Genomic DNA, 18,876 nt, shown 5'->3' with positions numbered 1-18,876 from the left:
GCGGTGCCACTCTGCGACCTAATCCTGCTTTCGTGCCTAAGAATATCCGGAGTTCCTTCCGCTCCCGGGATATTGTGGTTCAGGCTTTTCGTCCTCCTCCTCACACTAGTGAGTTAGATGCGGGCCTTCACCTGTCATGTCCAGTCCGTGCTTTGGGGTTTTACCTCAGCCGTACTCAGGACTTCAGGGTTACCGATCAGCTTTTTGTCTGTTACGGTGGGGCTCGTGCTGGTAAGGCACTGTCGAAGCAGCGCCTGTCCCATTGGTTGTGCGAGGGTATTGCCCTCTGCTACACGTTGGCTGGGCAGGATCCCCCTGGGGGCGTCAGGGCGCACTCCACTCGTGGGGTGGCTGCCTCTGCCGCTCTCCTGGGTGGGGCCTCGGTGGAGGACATCTGTGCTGCAGCTTCATGGTCCTCACCGGGCCCCTTTGTAAGGTTTTACCTCATGGACATGACCGGGGGTTCTGTCTCCCAGGCGGTTCTGGGGTCTGTGGCCTTTCCTGCTTCCCGTCCTTTGGTCGGGTAGCGGGAGTGTATGGGTATGGGCCGCAGTGTGTTGAGTCACACGTGGTTCCGCCTGTACGGTGTGTTCAAGGGGTTCTAGTTCCCTCTTGTTCGCATTCAGGTGGAGTTGACTGCGCCCCCCCTTCGTTAGGAAGGATGGGGTGACAGGGCTCCCCGCACCCCTTGATGTGGGCTTACGGGTCCTCAGGGGGTACATCTGTCGGGTCTCGCACCCGCTCTTCCCCATTATCTCGTAAGGCTCAGAGCGGGAGCGATGCCATACGAAGTATAACGATAGGTTATGTAGATAACCTAGTTATATTAGTATAGGCTAAGCTCCCGCTCTGCGCGCCCTGAGTTCCCTCTTGAGGGATCTTTTCCTGGGACGGGTTTTTGGCGAGGAAGGGTGTGTCATGACCAGAGTCATGATTATATGGGTGGTACCACCATAAGGGGCGGGGCCCCATACAGGTGGGGTGCATGTGTTTTGTTCGTGGGAGATACATTAGGTATCACAGGCGATATGGGGTATCTCGTAAGGCTCAGAGCGGGAGCTTAGCCTATACTAATATAACTAGGTTATCTACATAACCTATCGTTAACCTTTCACTACCACACTGCAGACGGTTAACTCTTTACTACCACACTACAGAAGGTTAACCTTACACTACCACACTACAGAAGGTTAACCTTACACTACCACACTACAGAAGGTTAACCTTTTCACTACCACACTACCAAAGGGGTTAACCCTTTCACCGCAACAATACAGAAGGTTAACCCTTTCACTGTGACAATACAGAAGATTAACCCTTTCACTGCCAAATGACAAAGGGTTAACACTTTCACTACCACACTACAGAAGGTTAACCTTTCACTACCACACTACAGCCGGTTAACCCTTTACTACCACACTACAGAAGGTTAACCTTTTCACTACCACACTACAGAAGGTTAACCTTTTCACTACCACACTACCAAAGGGGTTAACCCTTTCACTGCAACAATACAGAAGGTTAACCCTTTCACTGTGACAATACAGACGATTAACCCTTTCACAGCCACATGACAAAGGGTTAACCCTTTCACTACCACACTACAGAAGGTTAACCCTTTCACTACCATACTACAGATGGTTAACCTTTCACTACCACACTAGAGAAGGTTAACCCTTTCACTACCACACTACAGGCGGTTAACCTTCTGTAGTGTGGTAGTGAAAGGGTTAAAGAAACACAAACAAGTCTGTGTTTTTCCCCCTATAGCCGAATGATAATAGGGCGAGTCAGACCTCTCTCCGGCACTGGCACAGCCCCTAACCCTGGTGTAACGTAGAGAGGTCTGGCACAGCACTAACCCTGGTGTAACGTAGAGAGGTCTGACACAGCACTAACCCTGGTGTAACGTAGAGAGGTCTGACACAGCACTAACCCTGGTGTAACGTAGAGAGGTCTGACACAGCACTAACCCTGGTGTAACGTAGAGAGGTCTGACACAGCACTAACCCTGGTGTAACGTAGAGAGGTCTGACACAGCACTAACCCTGGTGTAACGTAGAGAGGTCTGACACAGCACTAACCCTGGTGTAACGTAGAGAGGTCTGACACAGCACTAACCCTGGTGTAACGTAGAGAGGTCTGACACAGCACTGACCCTGGTGTAACGTAGAGAGGTCTGACACAGCACTGACCCTGGTGTAACGTAGAGAGGTCTGACACAGCACTGACCCTGGTGTAACGTAGAGAGGTCTGACACAGCACTAACCCTGGTGTAACGTAGAGAGGTCTGACACAGCCCCTAACCCTGGTGTAACGTAGAGAGGTCTGACACAGCACTGACCCTGGTGTAACGTAGAGAGGTCTGACACAGCACTGACCCTGGTGTAACGTAGAGAGGTCTGACACAGCACTAACCCTGGTGTAACGTAGAGAGGTCTGGCACAGCACTAACCCTGGTGTAACGTAGAGAGGTCTGACACAGCACTAACCCTGGTGTAACGTAGAGAGGTCTGACACAGCACTGACCCTGGTGTAACGTAGAGAGGTCTGACACAGCACTAACCCTGGTGTAACGTAGAGAGGTCTGACACAGCACTAACCCTGGTGTAACGTAGAGAGGTCTGACACAGCACTAACCCTGGTGTAACGTAGAGAGGTCTGACACAGCACTGACCCTGGTGTAACGTAGAGAGGTCTGACACAGCACTAACCCTGGTGTAACGTAGAGAGGTCTGACACAGCACTGACCCTGGTGTAACGTAGAGAGGTCTGACACAGCACTAACCCTGGTGTAACGTAGAGAGGTCTGACACAGCACTAACCCTGGTGTAACGTAGAGAGGTCTGACACAGCCCTAACCCTGGTGTAACGTAGAGAGGTCTGACACAGCACTAACCCTGGTGTAACATAGAGAGGTCTGACACAGCACTAACCCTGGTGTAATGTAGAGAGGTCTGACACAGCCCTAACCCTGGTGTAACGTAGAGAGGTCTGACACAGCACTAACCCTGGTGTAACGTAGAGAGGTCTGACACAGCCCCTAACCCTGGTGTAACGTAGAGAGGTCTGACACAGCACTAACCCTGGTGTAACGTAGAGAGGTCTGACACAGCCCTAACCCTGGTGTAACGTAGAGAGGTCTGACACAGCACTAACCCTGGTGTAACGTAGAGAGGTCTGACACAGCACTAATCCTGGTGTAACGTAGAGAGGTCTGGCACAGCACTGACCCTGGTGTAACGTAGAGAGGTCTGACACAGCACTAACCCTGGTGTAACGTAGAGAGGTCTGACACAGCACTAACCCTGGTGTAACGTAGAGAGGTCTGACACAGCACTAACCCTGGTGTAACGTAGAGAGGTCTGACACAGCACTAACCCTGGTGTAACGTAGAGAGGTCTGGCACAGCACTAACCCTGGTGTAACGTAGAGAGGTCTGACACAGCACTAACCCTGGTGTAACGTAGAGAGGTCTGACACAGCACTAACCCTGGTGTAACGTAGAGAGGTCTGGCACAGCACTAACCCTGGTGTAACGTAGAGAGGTCTGACACAGCACTGACCCTGGTGTAACATAGAGAGGTCTGACACAGCACTAACCCTGGTGTAACGTAGAGAGGTCTGACACAGCACTAACCCTGGTGTAACATAGAGAGGTCTGACACAGCACTGACCCTGGTGTAACGTAGAGAGGTCTGACACAGCACTAACCCTGGTGTAACGTAGAGAGGTCTGACACAGCACTGACCCTGGTGTAACGTAGAGAGGTCTGACACAGCACTAACCCTGGTGTAACATAGAGAGGTCTGACACAGCACTAACCCTGGTGTAACATAGAGAGGTCTGACACAGCACTAACCCTGGTGTAACGTAGAGAGGTCTGACACAGCACTAACCCTGGTGTAACGTAGAGAGGTCTGACACAGCACTAACCCTGGTGTAACATAGAGAGGTCTGACACAGCACTAACCCTGGTGTAACGTAGAGAGGTCTGACACAGCACTAACCCTGGTGTAACGTAGAGAGGTCTGACACAGCACTGACCCTGGTGTAACGTAGAGAGGTCTGACACAGCACTAACCCTGGTGTAACGTAGAGAGGTCTGACACAGCACTAACCCTGGTGTAACGTAGAGAGGTCTGACACAGCACTAACCCTGGTGTAACGTAGAGAGGTCTGACACAGCACTAACCCTGGTGTAACGTAGAGAGGTCTGACACAGCACTAACCCTGGTGTAACGTAGAGAGGTCTGACACAGCACTAACCCTGGTGTAACGTAGAGAGGTCTGACACAGCACTAACCCTGGTGTAACGTAGAGAGGTCTGACACAGCACTAACCCTGGTGTAACGTAGAGAGGTCTGACACAGCACTAACCCTGGTGTAACGTAGAGAGGTCTGACACAGCACTAACCCTGGTGTAACGTAGAGAGGTCTGACACAGCACTAACCCTGGTGTAACGTAGAGAGGTCTGGCACAGCACTAACCCTGGTGTAACGTAGAGAGGTCTGACACAGCACTAACCCTGGTGTAACGTAGAGAGGTCTGACACAGCACTGACCCTGGTGTAACGTAGAGAGGTCTGGCACAGCACTAACCCTGGTGTAACGTAGAGAGGTCTGACACAGCACTAACCCTGGTGTAACGTAGAGAGGTCTGACACAGCACTAACCCTGGTGTAACGTAGAGAGGTCTGGCACAGCACTAACCCTGGTGTAACGTAGAGAGGTCTGACACAGCACTAACCCTGGTGTAACATAGAGAGGTCTGGCACAGCACTGACCCTGGTGTAACGTAGAGAGGTCTGACACAGCACTAACCCTGGTGTAACATAGAGAGGTCTGACACAGCACTAACCCTGGTGTAACGTAGAGAGGTCTGACACAGCACTAACCCTGGTGTAACGTAGAGAGGTCTGGCACAGCACTAACCCTGGTGTAACGTAGAGAGGTCTGACACAGCACTAACCCTGGTGTAACGTAGAGAGGTCTGACACAGCCCTAACCCTGGTGTAACGTAGAGAGGTCTGACACAGCCCTAACCCTGGTGTAACGTAGAGAGGTCTGACACAGCACTAACCCTGGTGTAACGTAGAGAGGTCTGACACAGCACTAACCCTGGTGTAACGTAGAGAGGTCTGACACAGCACTAACCCTGGTGTAACGTAGAGAGGTCTGACACAGCACTAACCCTGGTGTAACGTAGAGAGGTCTGACACAGCACTAACCCTGGTGTAACGTAGAGAGGTCTGACACAGCACTAACCCTGGTGTAACGTAGAGAGGTCTGACACAGCACTAACCCTGGTGTAACGTAGAGAGGTCTGACACAGCACTAACCCTGGTGTAACGTAGAGAGGTCTGACACAGCACTAACCCTGGTGTAACGTAGAGAGGTCTGACACAGCACTAACCCTGGTGTAACGTAGAGAGGTCTGACACAGCACTAACCCTGGTGTAACGTAGAGAGGTCTGACACAGCCCCTAACCCTGGTGTAACGTAGAGAGGTCTGACACAGCACTGACCCTGGTGTAACGTAGAGAGGTCTGACACAGCACTAACCCTGGTGTAACGTAGAGAGGTCTGACACAGCACTAACCCTGGTGTAACGTAGAGAGGTCTGACACAGCACTAACCCTGGTGTAACGTAGAGAGGTCTGACACAGCACTAACCCTGGTGTAACGTAGAGAGGTCTGACACAGCACTAACCCTGGTGTAACATAGAGAGGTCTGACACAGCACTAACCCTGGTGTAACATAGAGAGGTCTGACACAGCCCTAACCCTGGTGTAACGTAGAGAGGTCTGACACAGCACTAACCCTGGTGTAACGTAGAGAGGTCTGACACAGCACTAACCCTGGTGTAACATAGAGAGGTCTGACACAGCACTAACCCTGGTGTAACGTAGAGAGGTCTGACACAGCACTAACCCTGGTGTAACATAGAGAGGTCTGACACAGCACTAACCCTGGTGTAACATAGAGAGGTCTGACACAGCACTAACCCTGGTGTAACGTAGGGTGGAGAGAGGTCTGGCTACACAAGATTATGGGCGGGATCCACAAAGAATGGATTGCACGTTGCTAATTGCACCCTTACTTACAATTCATTATGAGTAAACAAGACGAAAGACTTTCTCTGGTCTGCATCCCCTTAACAATTGTGTGTATTGAGCCGTACTGTATTGTACCCAGTCTGCAATCTGTTAATAACATTTTCAATCAATCAATCACCAATTCATAATGAATTGTAAGTAAGGGTGCAATTAGCACCGTGCAATCCATTCCTTGTGGATCCCGCCCTCTGTGTAAGATGACAAACTGAGTGACAGTGTTTGCTTCAGCGGCCTGTGTGTTCAGATGGAGCGTCGCGGCAGCTAACCTGCAGGAGATAACAGCCTGCTACGAGAACTCTTTCACCGATTCCCCCCAACTATTAATATAATGAAATGACCAATTATTTTGTAAATGTCCTTAGCATGGTGAGTGAGTATTTTATTTGGTTCCCAGGGTTAGTGGGATCTAGATTATGTCCGTTATTACATGCAAATCCAATAGGATAAGAAAGTTTGACCAAGAGCTGGTGGCCATTTTGAAAAATGCCTTCCCTGGCCACCAGGGTGCTAGTTTGTGACGCCCCAATATCCAGTTTTGTTCCCAATATATCTATCAACACACATCTGCCAAATGTGGTGCTTTTATCACAAAATGAATAATTGGTATGATATGTTGAGCTATGCCGCCCTACTGAGGGTAGTCTTCAGGCTGTGTGTTCATGTCGTGTCGCGCTCTGTTCCGCAGATGGTCTTCAAACTCACCCATTTGAACGTGGAGCAGTGGCTGGTGGTCCTCAAGCTGTCGATCCCCGTCATCTTCCTGGACGAGATTCTCAAGTTTGTGGCGCGCACATATCTGGAGGGTGAGCTCTAGCTGTCAACGGGAACTTCTGAATGCATGTTATTAACAATTCAAACATGTTATTTCCATGGCCTGGGAAAGTTAGCTACTGTACTCTCTCGTGAAGCCAGAAACCAGAGAGCCAAGAAGACTTGTATTGTGAGGATCACACTTTTGAGTTTATGTAGTTGTTTGTTTGGCATGTAGTTGTTTGTGTTCCCTAATATTTCTGGACTGTCTTAGACCAAAGGAATAACATGTATGAATTGAATTCATACATGTTATTCCTTTGGTCTAAGACAGTGAATTCATTGAATTCACTGTCTTAGACCAGAGGAATAACATGTATGAATTCACTGTCTTAGACCAGAGGAATAACATGTATGAATTCACTGTCTTAGATCAGAATAATAACATGTATGAATTCACTGTCTTAGACCAGAGGAATAACATGTATGAATTCACTGTCTTAGATCAGAATGATAACATGTATGAATTCACTGTCTTAGACCAGAGGAATAACATGTATGAATTCACTGTCTTAGACCAGAGGAATAACATGTATGAATTCACTGTCTTAGACCAGAATAATAACATGTATGAATTCACTGTCTTAGATCAGAGGAATAACATGTATGAATTCACTGTCTTAGACCAGAATGATAACATGTATGGATTCACTGTCTTAGACCAGAATGATAACATGTATGAATTCACTGTCTTAGACCAGAGGAATAACATGTATGAATTCACTGTCTTAGACCAGAGGAATAACATGTATGAATTCACTGTCTTAGATCAGAGGAATAACATGTATGGATTCACTGTCTTAGACCAGAAGAATAACATGTATGGATTCACTCTCTTAGACCAGAGGAATAACATGTATGGATTCACTGTCTTAGACCAGAGGAATAACATGTATGAATTCACTGTCTTAGACCAGAGGAATAACATGTATGAATTCACTGTCTTAGACCAGAGGAATAACATGTATGAATTCACTGTCTTAGACCAGAGGAATAACATGTATGAATTCACTGTCTTAGACCAGAAGAATAACATGTATGAATTCACTGTCTTAGACCAGAATGATAACATGTATGAATTCACTGTCTTAGACCAGAAGAATAACATGTATGGATTCACTGTCTTAGACCAGAGGAATAACATGTATGAATTCACTGTCTTAGACCAGAAGAATAACATGTATGAATTCACTGTCTTAGACCAGAATAATAACATGTATGAATTCACTCTCTTAGACCAGAGGAATAACATGTATGAATTCACTGTCTTAGACCAGAGGAATAACATGTATGAATTCACTCTCTTAGACCAGAGGAATAACATGTATGAATTCACTGTCTTAGACCAGAAGAATAACATGTATGGATTCACTGTCTTAGACCAGAGGACTTACGTGTATGAATTCACTGTCTTAGACCAGAATGATAACATGTATGAATTCACTGTCTTAGACCAGAGGAATAACATGTATGAATTCACTGTCTTAGACCAGAGGAATAACATGTATGTATTCACTGTCTTAGACCAGAGGACTTACGTGTATGGATTCACTGTCTTAGACCAGAGGACTTACGTGTATGGATTCACTGTCTTAGACCAGAGGACTTACGTGTATGGATTCACTGTCTTAGACCAGAATAATAACATGTATGAATTCACTGTCTTAGACCAGAAGAATAACATGTATGTATTACTAATGTAATTTGGGCACATTTCCCATAACCTTGGTGTGTTCCTTTAAAGCAATATGGAGGTTTTGTAGAATTTTGTAGAACATTTGACTGTATCTGTTCCTTATGCCCATTTAAGGACATATACCGCCACTCACTGTCATCAGCAGCTTCTGTGGTCACTGTGTGGAGGATGAAGATGTATTTATCTCTCCTCTCATCCCTCTCTTTTCTCATCCATGCGTTTCTAACTGAGGAAGGTCAAAACAACATGTAGTATTTGTTAGACTTCTTAAAAATGTGGACTATCCCTTTCCAACACTGTCTCATCAGAAAATGTAAATAAAGTACTAGTCGACCACAGGAAAGATTTACATTATGTTATAAGTAATATATTTATGTATTGTATCGGCGAATGGCCAAAACAAACACTGCAGCCAAGGAGTTGAACCAACAATCACAGGCGAGTGCTCTCACCACTATCTAACTATGATTATAGTTAGAGTTGAGTTTAGTGTTAAGTTATGGTTAAGACATAAAGTTAGGGTTAAGGTTAAGGTTTCATCCCCAGCAGGGGAACCTCTTGAGCCCGGAGCCCTATTTTCTGAAAATCTGCCTATAAATACATACCTACGTAAATGGAAGATTGCTCCATTTCTACAAGGACCATTTGCATGTTCTTGGTATCTAGTGACATCTATGGATCTTAGGGAATGTATTCCCAGTGTCAGAAATATTGTGTCTGTTACTAGGCTTGAGCAAATTGTGATGAACCAAAGGAGAATATAAATCAAATTAAATAAAAATGAATAACACCATGCTAAAATTGACCAGACATGAAAAATGAGCCAGTGGGCTCGTTCAGCACCTTCTTGAGATCACGTGTACAAAGAAAAATAAGATAAATAAAAAAGTTAATCCACAAGTCAGATGATTGACAGGAGCTGGCTTGAGCTGGGTAGTGTAGTTTTTCGAAATTCGAAAGTCCATTGAAAGCCCTGGGTCTCCTCTCCTCATATGACTACAAACAAAATGGCAGCGCTCATTTCCTAGCATCAATATTCGCCTGTTTCCGACTAGATTTCTAAAACTCATATTTCACTAATAATACTTTAACCTATTGGTAAACAAACGTATTGCTGAAAATATACACCTTGACTGCTGTTTTGACAGGGTTAGGGTCTTTACTCTTGGCTTTGAAAAAAACTGCAACATTAATTCATACAGTCTGTAGAGATGGATATTTTTTTTTGGTCAACATTTTCTCCCATTTTTTCTATATTTTTCTCCCATCCCAATTTCGTATCATCCAATTCAACCCTCCCCTGTCACGAACGCTGTTTCTTGCCTCCCACAAGCCGGCTGCAATGTGGACTAAGTCATACATAGCACAAGTCCCCTCCGGTACTTGAGGTAACAGCAGTCGCATCTTTTCACCTGCGCAGCTCGATCTCTCAGTGGCGAGGAGTAACGCGTGGGAGGCTCACGCTGCCCCCGACACTTCCTGATTCTACTGCGCAGGCACACCAACCGACCTGTAGGAGTCGCTGTCCACAACGCCCGATCCCCACCCATCAGTTTCCCACCCCCTAATACGGCCAATGTGTATTAGTACGGACGACCAGCTAAACTGAAAGCAAATGTGGAGCGCTGGGCTCGAACAGGCAAGCCCAGCGTCTCCAGATTTTGTGGCGAGCGCCTTGCCCACTACGCCACGTAGCCGCCTAGAGATGGATTTATGGTGTGATGTCATTGCGGTCCACCACCGGACCGCTCGGGCTAAAAGGTTTTCTAAAAACGTAAAAAGGTTTACGTTTTTGAATATGTAATATATGTACTTACTTGTAATACGTACACATGTTACATTTCCGATACATATATTACTTATGGCTATAAGATAACGTACATTATGTAATTTTTCCCTGTGGTATATTATTACTTTAAATTAAATTTAAAATCAAATCAAATGTATTTCGTAGAGCCCCCATGGGCTTTACAGGTCAAGAAGAAACATCACAATAGACCCAGAACAAACACGACCATAAAATCCACATAAGCAACACCCCCAGACCCTAACCCTAACCCCCAGGCTGTAACCCTAACCCCCAGGCTGTAACCCTAACCCCCAGGCTGTAACCCTAACCCCCAGGCTGTAACCCTAACCCCCAGGCTGTAACCCTAACCCCCAGGCTGTAACCCTAACCCCCAGGCTGTAACCCTAACCCCCAGGCTGTAACCCTAACCCCCAGACCCTAACCCTAACCCCCAGGCTGTAACCCTAACCCCCAGGCTGTAACCCTAACCCCCAGGCTGTAACCCTAACCCCCAGGCTGTAACCCTGACCCCCAGGCTGTAACCCTAACCCCCAGGCTGTAACCCTAACCCCCAGGCTGTAACCCTAACCCCCAGGCTGTAACCCTGACCCCCAGGCTGTAACCCTAACCCCCAGGCTGTAACCCTAACCCCCAGGCTGTAACCCTAACCCCCAGGCTGTAACCCTAACCCCCAGGCTGTAACCCTAACCCCCAGGCTGTAACCCTAACCCCCAGGCTGTAACCCTAACCCCCAGGCTGTAACCCTAACCCCCAGGCTGTAACCCTAACCCCCAGGCTGTCCTGATGGCCTGATGGCCTGAATTCTTTAACAGATTTCCAGTTCCGCATTCGCGTTCTGTGCTCTGATTGGCCACTGACGTTTCTGGTCGCGCCAATCGTGTGACGCCTGTTTCTTTCACCGGTTAAGCTTAGGCGCTCTTTCGAAGTTGGTTATGGTTAGAGTTTGTCTTAGAGCAGGGCGATAGACCACCAGCCCTGATTCCAAACTCTAACCTTAACCAACTTCGAAAGAGTCGCCTATAAGCTTAACCGGTGATAAACTAGGCGTTAGGTAGTTTGCTGCTGTTCGAGGCGGAAATGGGCGCATCACGCGATTGGGCGCACATGTCACATGACCAGAAACGTCAGTGGCCAATAAGATCGCACCAGAAACGTCAGTGGCCAATCAGATCGCAGAACGCGAACGCGGAACTAGAAATCCGTTAGTTAAAGAATAGACGCGTCCTGATGACGTGAGGAACGACTCACTAAAACCTAGCAATAGGAAAAAAAAGCACCACAGGCGGCGTGGAGGAGAGAAACTTCAGATGAGCAATTCAAGGGGATCCCCCATCAGGATGTGGGTGATATTATAGTGTGATATTATAGTGTTGCCGTCTCGCTACATATCGGAGGCGAGGTCGGGCTGCGCTTTAAGATGACGTCTAAACACGGCCCCCGTTCCTAACGGTGTTGCATCACCACTGACCCGGCCTCGTCTCTCCCTCCTCCAGGGAAGGTCTAGTGGACGAGCCGCACGGCCCGAGGAAGTGGACGAGTCACGCGACCACAGAGAGGAAGAGGAGGGAGGAAGAGGAGCGTCTCCTCAGAACTCAGTCACTTGGAGTGAACGTCGAATCAGATGCGCAAGAACGAAACCACACAAGCCGTCAGGAGAAAACTAAGAAAAAGAAATAAAAAAAAAAAAAAGATGCAGAGTATTTTTTCTGTGTATGTATTGAAATTAATATATAGGTGAGAGTTAAAGCTATTCTTACTGTGATGATGATATGCTTAAATAATAACATAAATCTGTATGTATTAAAGAAAACATTTAATTGTCAAACTGTGATCCAGTCCTGTGTGTGTTTTTTTTTTTTTACCCTGTTCATATTTATTCGCTTTTTGCTGTGAAACGCCAGTAAGAGAAAGCGATGAGCAATAGAGGGAGGCGGCCTCAGGATAACTGATTACTGTACGAACATCACTGATAATGAACATCCGGATCCAAACATTCTCTAGGGTGAAAATTAACGCCATTCTTTTTTGGACACACCTCAGCTGGTCCATTTACTCAGGGTCAAGGGTCAAAACAGAATAATATGAGACATTAGACACAGAATGGGACTTCAAACGATATGTCTTGTATTTAATGAAAGATCAAAATCATAATTACATAATTACAGTGGGGTGGTCCATGGAGCAATTCCCAAATATGCTTTAGAGTCAAAGCAAGGCAGCGGAAGATATAAAAAAGAATATAGCAAGGTGTAGGGGGGGGGGGGCGGGGGATTTGGACATTTACCGGGGCCAGTTTCTAATTGCTGCCCCCTGTAGGTGCTCTTTGAGAGTGGTTTTGAAGGAGGGTAGGGATTCACATTCCTTCACGGTTGTGGGTAGGGCGTTCCACATTATTGTGGCATAATTGCAAAACATGTTTAGTCCCTTGTTTGAGGGATTCACTTTAGACACTACACTTTTTAACACCACGCCATATTTTGTATCTATTTATTTCAAAAAGATTTGCACCACATACCATACCTCATGTTTGCATTTGAAAAATACTTGCATTTTGGACCTCATTGTTTTCATTATGTACTTTAGGTTGCACTTTAGTGTGATTGATTGATTGATTGAAAACTTTATTAACAGATTGCAGAATGGGTACAATACAGTACAGCTCAATACACACAATTGTTAAGGGGATGCAGACCAGAGAAAGACTTTCGTCTTGTTTACATCAGGGTCCCCCATTTTCAATTCATCAGGACATATATGACATACATGACATACAGATAGTCAGTACTGCTACATCTATACATTTATGACATACCAGATTTGCAAATACAGTACTGTTTGTGATACAGAAGGAGTCAGGAAAAGGGAGTATATACATTTGACGTAGAAACTGTACATTGGAGGAGGTTGGGTGGGGGGGGTTGGGTACACTGGGATATTGACAACCATACTGGGTAATCTACATTGGAGGTGGTTGGGGGGGGGGGGGCACACTGTATATACAAGCAAAACTGTACATTGAGGGGGGGGGGGGGGACACTGTACAAACAAACAAAATTGTACATTGGACTATTGACAACCATACTAGGTAAATGACTGTACATTGGAGGGGGTTGGGTTAGGATATTTACAGGGGCCAGTGTTGAATTGCAGTCTCCCGTAGGTGTCCCTTGAGAGAGGTTTTGAAAGTGGGTAGTGATCCACATTCCTTTACAGCTTTGGGTAGGGCGTTCCACATTGATGTGGCATAATTGCGAAACGTGTTTAGTCCCTTATTTGAGCCGAATCTGGGTTTGACATGATTTGTGGAGCTCCCTCTGGTGTTGTGATCGTGGTATTCACTGACCTTTGGGAAGTATTTTGACATGTACATGGGTACCTTGGTCGTGTAGTGTATCTTGTAGACCAGGCCCATTGCAAGTTGCTGTACTCTGTTGTCTACTCTAAGCCATCCTAGGTTGTCAAAGTGGGCAGGGGTGAGGTGGGTTCTAGGAGTAAGGTCAAGCAGTAGTCTGACCAGTTTGTTTTGAGATGTTTGTAATCTTGTTTTTAGCGCCTTTGAGGTGCTTTGGTACCATGAGGTGCAAGCATAGTCGTAGTGCCCCTGAATGAGTGCTCCTGCCAGAGTCTTCAGGGTATTCTTGTTTACCAGAGAGGAGATCCGGTACAAGAATCGAGTTCGTTGGTTGACTTTTTTTATTACATTGGATGCCATTTTGTCACAGGAGAGATTAGCCTCTAGGATGGAACCCAGGTAGGTAATTTCATCTTTTCTTGTGACAATATTGTCACCCACTGTAACTGAGAAGTCGTCGGTCTTGCTGAGTTTGTTATTTGAACCGAAGAGAATGGACTCTGTTTTGCCCATGTGTAATGATAGTTTGTTATCAGCGAGCCATATGCAGATTCTGCCTAGTTCCGAGCTGAGGGTTTTTTCAACCTGTAACTTGTTCTTGTCAGAGACCAGCAGGGCTGAGTCGTCCGCAAACAGGAACAAGTTGCAGTCACAAGCTGACGACATGTCATTTGCATAAATTAGGAACAGTAGCGGTCCTAGTATGCTTCCTTGTGGAACACCACAGCTCACTGTGAGGGGGGGGGATAGGGTACCGTTTACCTCCACCATCTGTTCCCTCCCCTCAAGGTAGGATTGCATCCAGCTCACTGATAGACTATCAAAACCAATTGCTTTTAGCTTGTCAATCAGAATGGAGTGATTGACCGTGTCAAAGGCCTTTTGTAGGTCCAGCATGACCATGCCGCAGTATTTGCCTGCGTCCACCTCTTGTTTGATGTGGTCATTCAAATAGAGAAGGCATGTGTCAGTGGAGTGGGATGTTCTGAAGCCAGATTGGAATTCGTAGATTAGATTTTTTTCCGCTAGGTACTTTTCGACCTGTTCGTAGACTATTTTTTCCATGACTTTCGAGATGGAGGTGAGAATAGAAACAGGGCGGTAGTTGCCTGGGTCTAATTTGCTGCCCTTTTTGTGCAGAGGGGTCACCCTCGCAATTTTGAAGTCCTTGGGGACGTGTCCCTGTTTTATGGAGAGGTTTATTATGTGTGTGATGATTGGGGTGATGGCGGCTGCTGAGTCTCTGAGGAATTTGGAAGGGATGTTGTCGTGGCCAGTGGCCTTGTTAGGTTGGAGGGCGCTCAGTTTATTGAGTACCTCATCTGTTGTTACCGTTTCCAGCTTGAAGTCGTCCTTGCGGACCCCTAGGTTTTTGTAGTAAGCTACTATGTGTTCTACCCCATAAAGCCCTGAGTGTGTGTATTGTATAGTGTTTGGACCAAGCATGTAATGTACATGTACCTGTACTTTAGTTATGTGACACATGACAAATAAAACAAAACTTGAAACATGAACTTGAATGTAACCGGTGGAGGGCAGTAATGGGAGTAACAGCACGTCTAATCTGCCGGAAGTTCAACAGAAGAAGACGAAGAAGAAGCCTCTGCGCATGTGCCGACGTGGCTTGTGCGACGTCGCTCAACGCACCGGGTTGATTCAAACAGCGTCGCGTCTCCTCTCTCCGACTATATCTCTCCTTTCTGATGCCTGAGAGCGAGTGAAGCCTGGATCTGAAGCTTCAACAACATGTCTGGGAAGATAAAGAGCAGAAGTGCCGCGAACGCGGAGTCTCTGTCCGGCGGCGTGTCGTGCGACGAGCGGATCCTGCGGGACTGTCATCAGCTCTACACGGAGCCGGACAGCGGTGAGGAGCCGGGGCCACCGGGGGGTACCGAGACGGTACCGGGGGTTACTGAGGGTTACCGAGACGGTACCGAGACGGTACCGGGGCCACCGGCCAGCTAGTGACTGATGCATGCACCGAGTGAACCCACAGCCACTTGCTCCTACGGCATGGTTTGAAAGATCTGCGTTGCGCAGGCGCACCAGGCAGCCAAATACGGAAATAACGCCGTTTTGAGCAGTTTATAAAAAATATTTAAAATGTTTATTAGCAACGCAGAGCTTTCAAACCATCCCGTATCTCTGTGCGAAACCCTCCTGCAACTGTGAGAAGCTTTGAAATGTCTCTGTGATTCTTGTATAACGGACGGTTCGGTTAGAACCAGTCCTTCAGGGTCAATCTAGGTTGTTTTCCTATTGAGGAGCAAGTGACTGTGGATTCACTCGGTGCATCACAGTCACGAAAGGGGCTACTAGCTAGCTGAGCTACGCACTACTAACTTCAACTGCAAACTACTTTATTTTCCTTTCGGAACTTCATTTGTGCAGTCAGTGGTTAAAATACAAACATACAGTCACAATACATAGACACTCACCACTATATAAAAAAAAAACACCAACTACATTAAAACGACAGTACGGCATGATGATATATTCAAATCCATGTGGAGCAGTTCTATGTGTATATAAATAATACATAATAGTAGTACAGCAGGTGATATATGTCCATCAGGTGGAACATAAGGTGGACACCTTAACAATTGTGTGTATTGAGCCGTACTGTATTGTACCCATTCTGCAATCTGTTAATAAAGTGTTCAATCAATCAATGGTATCGTATAGGGTTAGCTAGACGTCATCAACGAACGCTATCGGTGACATTGACTAAAACTAAACGTTGCTGTGACGTCACATAACGGGATAATAATCCGGTACAGTTTGCTGGATGGCGGACCTCTCTCTCTCTCTCGGGGCCACGTCAGCGGGACGGGAGCCGGTTAACCCTTTCACTGCCACACGACACAAGGTTAACCCTTTACTATCACACAACCGACGGCGATGCTCCATCATTAGGAGGCGGAATGCGGAGATAATGATGGAGCATTGCCGTCGGTTGTGTGATAGTAAAGGGTTAACCTGCTGTCGTGTGGCAGTGAAAGGGTTCGTGGGAAAATAGCCTTTCACAAAAGGAGTTTATGTTTTGTTAACGTTCTGATTTTTAAAAGCCCAATTGTTTGCCCCCAATTGACCCGGATGTTGCAGAGAATGCACTGACGTCAGGTGACCTGATGTGAGATGCTGAGCCTTATCAGAGAGACGTGTGTATTAGAAGGCTTTGTTCACCGGACCACCGTGGAACCACTAACCAACTAAAATAACTGAAACAATGGTCAAGCTCAGCACTGCTTAAAAGAAAACTCCAACATTTTGGGAAATTAGCTTATTTGCCATCTACCCTGGAGTTGGACAAGAAGATACATAACCTTTGCTTCTCTGTGCGTGCAGTAGGAGTAGGAAGACACGCACCGTTAGCCTAGCTTAGCGTCAGTCACTGGAAGTAGGTTCCTCCATTAGCCTAGTCCCCAACGTCTCCCTACTCCTACTGCACGCACAGAGAAGAACAAGGTATGCATCTTCTTGTCTAACTCCAGGGTAGATGGCAAATAAGCTAATTTCCCAAAATGTTGGAGTTTTCCTTTAAAAGACTGGATTGATTGATTGAAAACGTTATTAACAGATTGCAGAATGGGTACAATACAGTACGGCTCAATACACACAATTGTTAAGGGGATGCAGACCAGAGAAAGACTTTCGTCTTGTTTACATCACTCCATTTTCAATTAATCAAGACATTTATGACATACAAGACAATACAAATATTGACATCACAGACTGATCTGCTTTTAAAGATAGCTGTGTTGATTTACAGTAGATTCATATTCTGATACTGTGACCTCTTATATACATTTTACTGAAAGTGTATGCATCCCCTCCAAGACTGACAATCTACAGCAACAACAAACCATGGTTTAACAAGGAAATCAAATTGCTATAATAATAATAATAATAATAATAATAATACACTTTATTTGTATAGCACCTTTCATACAGAAACTGCAGCTCAAAGTGCTTTCCAACAGAAAAAAACGGGCATAAAATGAGCACAAAGTCACAGATATTGTCTATCACAAATCATAGACAAATTGCTATACTTAGAGAGAGAGAAAGTATTTCAGAGCGGAGACAAAAAACAATACAAAATTGCAACATATACATTTGAAAAGACGTCAAGAAAGCAAAAGCCAAGCTATAAACTATACAGTAGGTCCTCCAAGCTATAAACTATACAGTAGGTCCTCCAAGCTATAAACTATACAGTAGGTCCTCCAAGCTATAAACTAGACAGTAGGTCCTCCAAGCTATAAACTATACAGTAGGTCAGGGGTGGCCAACCCGCGGCTCGCGAGCCGCATGCGGCTCTTTGCCCGTCAATGTGCGGCTCTTCCATCCATAACAATTTTTTTTTTTTTTTTTTTTTTCCTTTCTTTTTTTTTTTTTTTTTTTTACTTTTTTTTTTTATGTCACTCATTCCATAAGGACGTAGAATAAACATTTACATTTTTTTTTAATGGTCCATTTGCATGTTCTTGGTATCTGAATCTAGGGACATATATGGATCAGTGTCAGAAATAGTGTGTCTGTTACTAGGCTTGAGTAAATTGTAATGAACCAAAGGAGAATATCAATTCTATTTAAATTTTTTTTTATCTTTGACTGTAAATAACACCATGCTAAAATTGACCAGACCTGAAAAATCTAAGCAAATGAATAAAGGGAAGATGATTAAACAGAAGGTTTTGTAGATACAGTACTGAATTCTGCCATCTTTTTTATAATGTAAATTTCTCCACCATTTTTCATCATATTTCAACACCGTTTTTTGCAAGACGTTCACAGAAAGGTAGAGAAACTAACTGCGTTCTGTTTTATGGCAATAACGTTCAGGTTTGTGGGAGATAATCCCAAAAAATAAGAGAAATTAAAAAGTAAATCCAGAAGTCAGATGATTGACAGGGGCTGGTGTGAGCTGGGTAGGGTAGTTTTTCGAAATTTGAAAGCCCTGAGTCTCTTCCTTCAAAAGACTACACTCACTTTTGGCTGTGCCACTTCCTCCTGTCAATATGCGCCGGTTTCCGACTCAATGCCCTGAGATTTCTATAATCTTATATTTAACTAATAACAGTT

General features: G+C 45.7%; 2 protein-coding genes across 2 annotated transcripts in view; both read left to right on the top strand.

The window, feature by feature from the left end:
* atp2a1 (ATPase sarcoplasmic/endoplasmic reticulum Ca2+ transporting 1) overlaps positions 1-12,241 on the top strand; it is a 141,461-nt gene extending 129,220 nt beyond the window's left edge. Inside the window, exons 22-23 of the mRNA XM_084326430.1 lie at positions 6,806-6,923; positions 11,930-12,241. Of these exons, the coding sequence (XP_084182556.1) occupies positions 6,806-6,923; positions 11,930-11,940 (129 nt within the window). The 3' untranslated portion in view covers positions 11,941-12,241. The remainder of the gene's footprint in view (positions 1-6,805; positions 6,924-11,929) is intronic.
* A 3,181-nt stretch (positions 12,242-15,422) lies between these two features.
* The window catches only part of LOC311238252 (uncharacterized protein), a 71,701-nt gene continuing 68,247 nt past the window's right edge, over positions 15,423-18,876 (top strand). Inside the window, exon 1 of the mRNA XM_084326278.1 lies at positions 15,423-15,652. Coding sequence (XP_084182404.1) covers positions 15,535-15,652 — 118 coding nt within the window. The 5' untranslated portion in view covers positions 15,423-15,534. The remainder of the gene's footprint in view (positions 15,653-18,876) is intronic.

Source organism: Notolepis coatsorum, assembly GCF_963971535.1.
Source record: "Notolepis coatsorum genome assembly, chromosome: 12".
In the NCBI taxonomy this organism is placed as follows: domain Eukaryota; kingdom Metazoa; phylum Chordata; class Actinopteri; order Aulopiformes; family Paralepididae; genus Notolepis; species Notolepis coatsorum.
The sequence above is the reverse complement of the archived record's forward strand: the minus strand, read 5'-3'. Positions and strand labels throughout refer to the sequence as shown.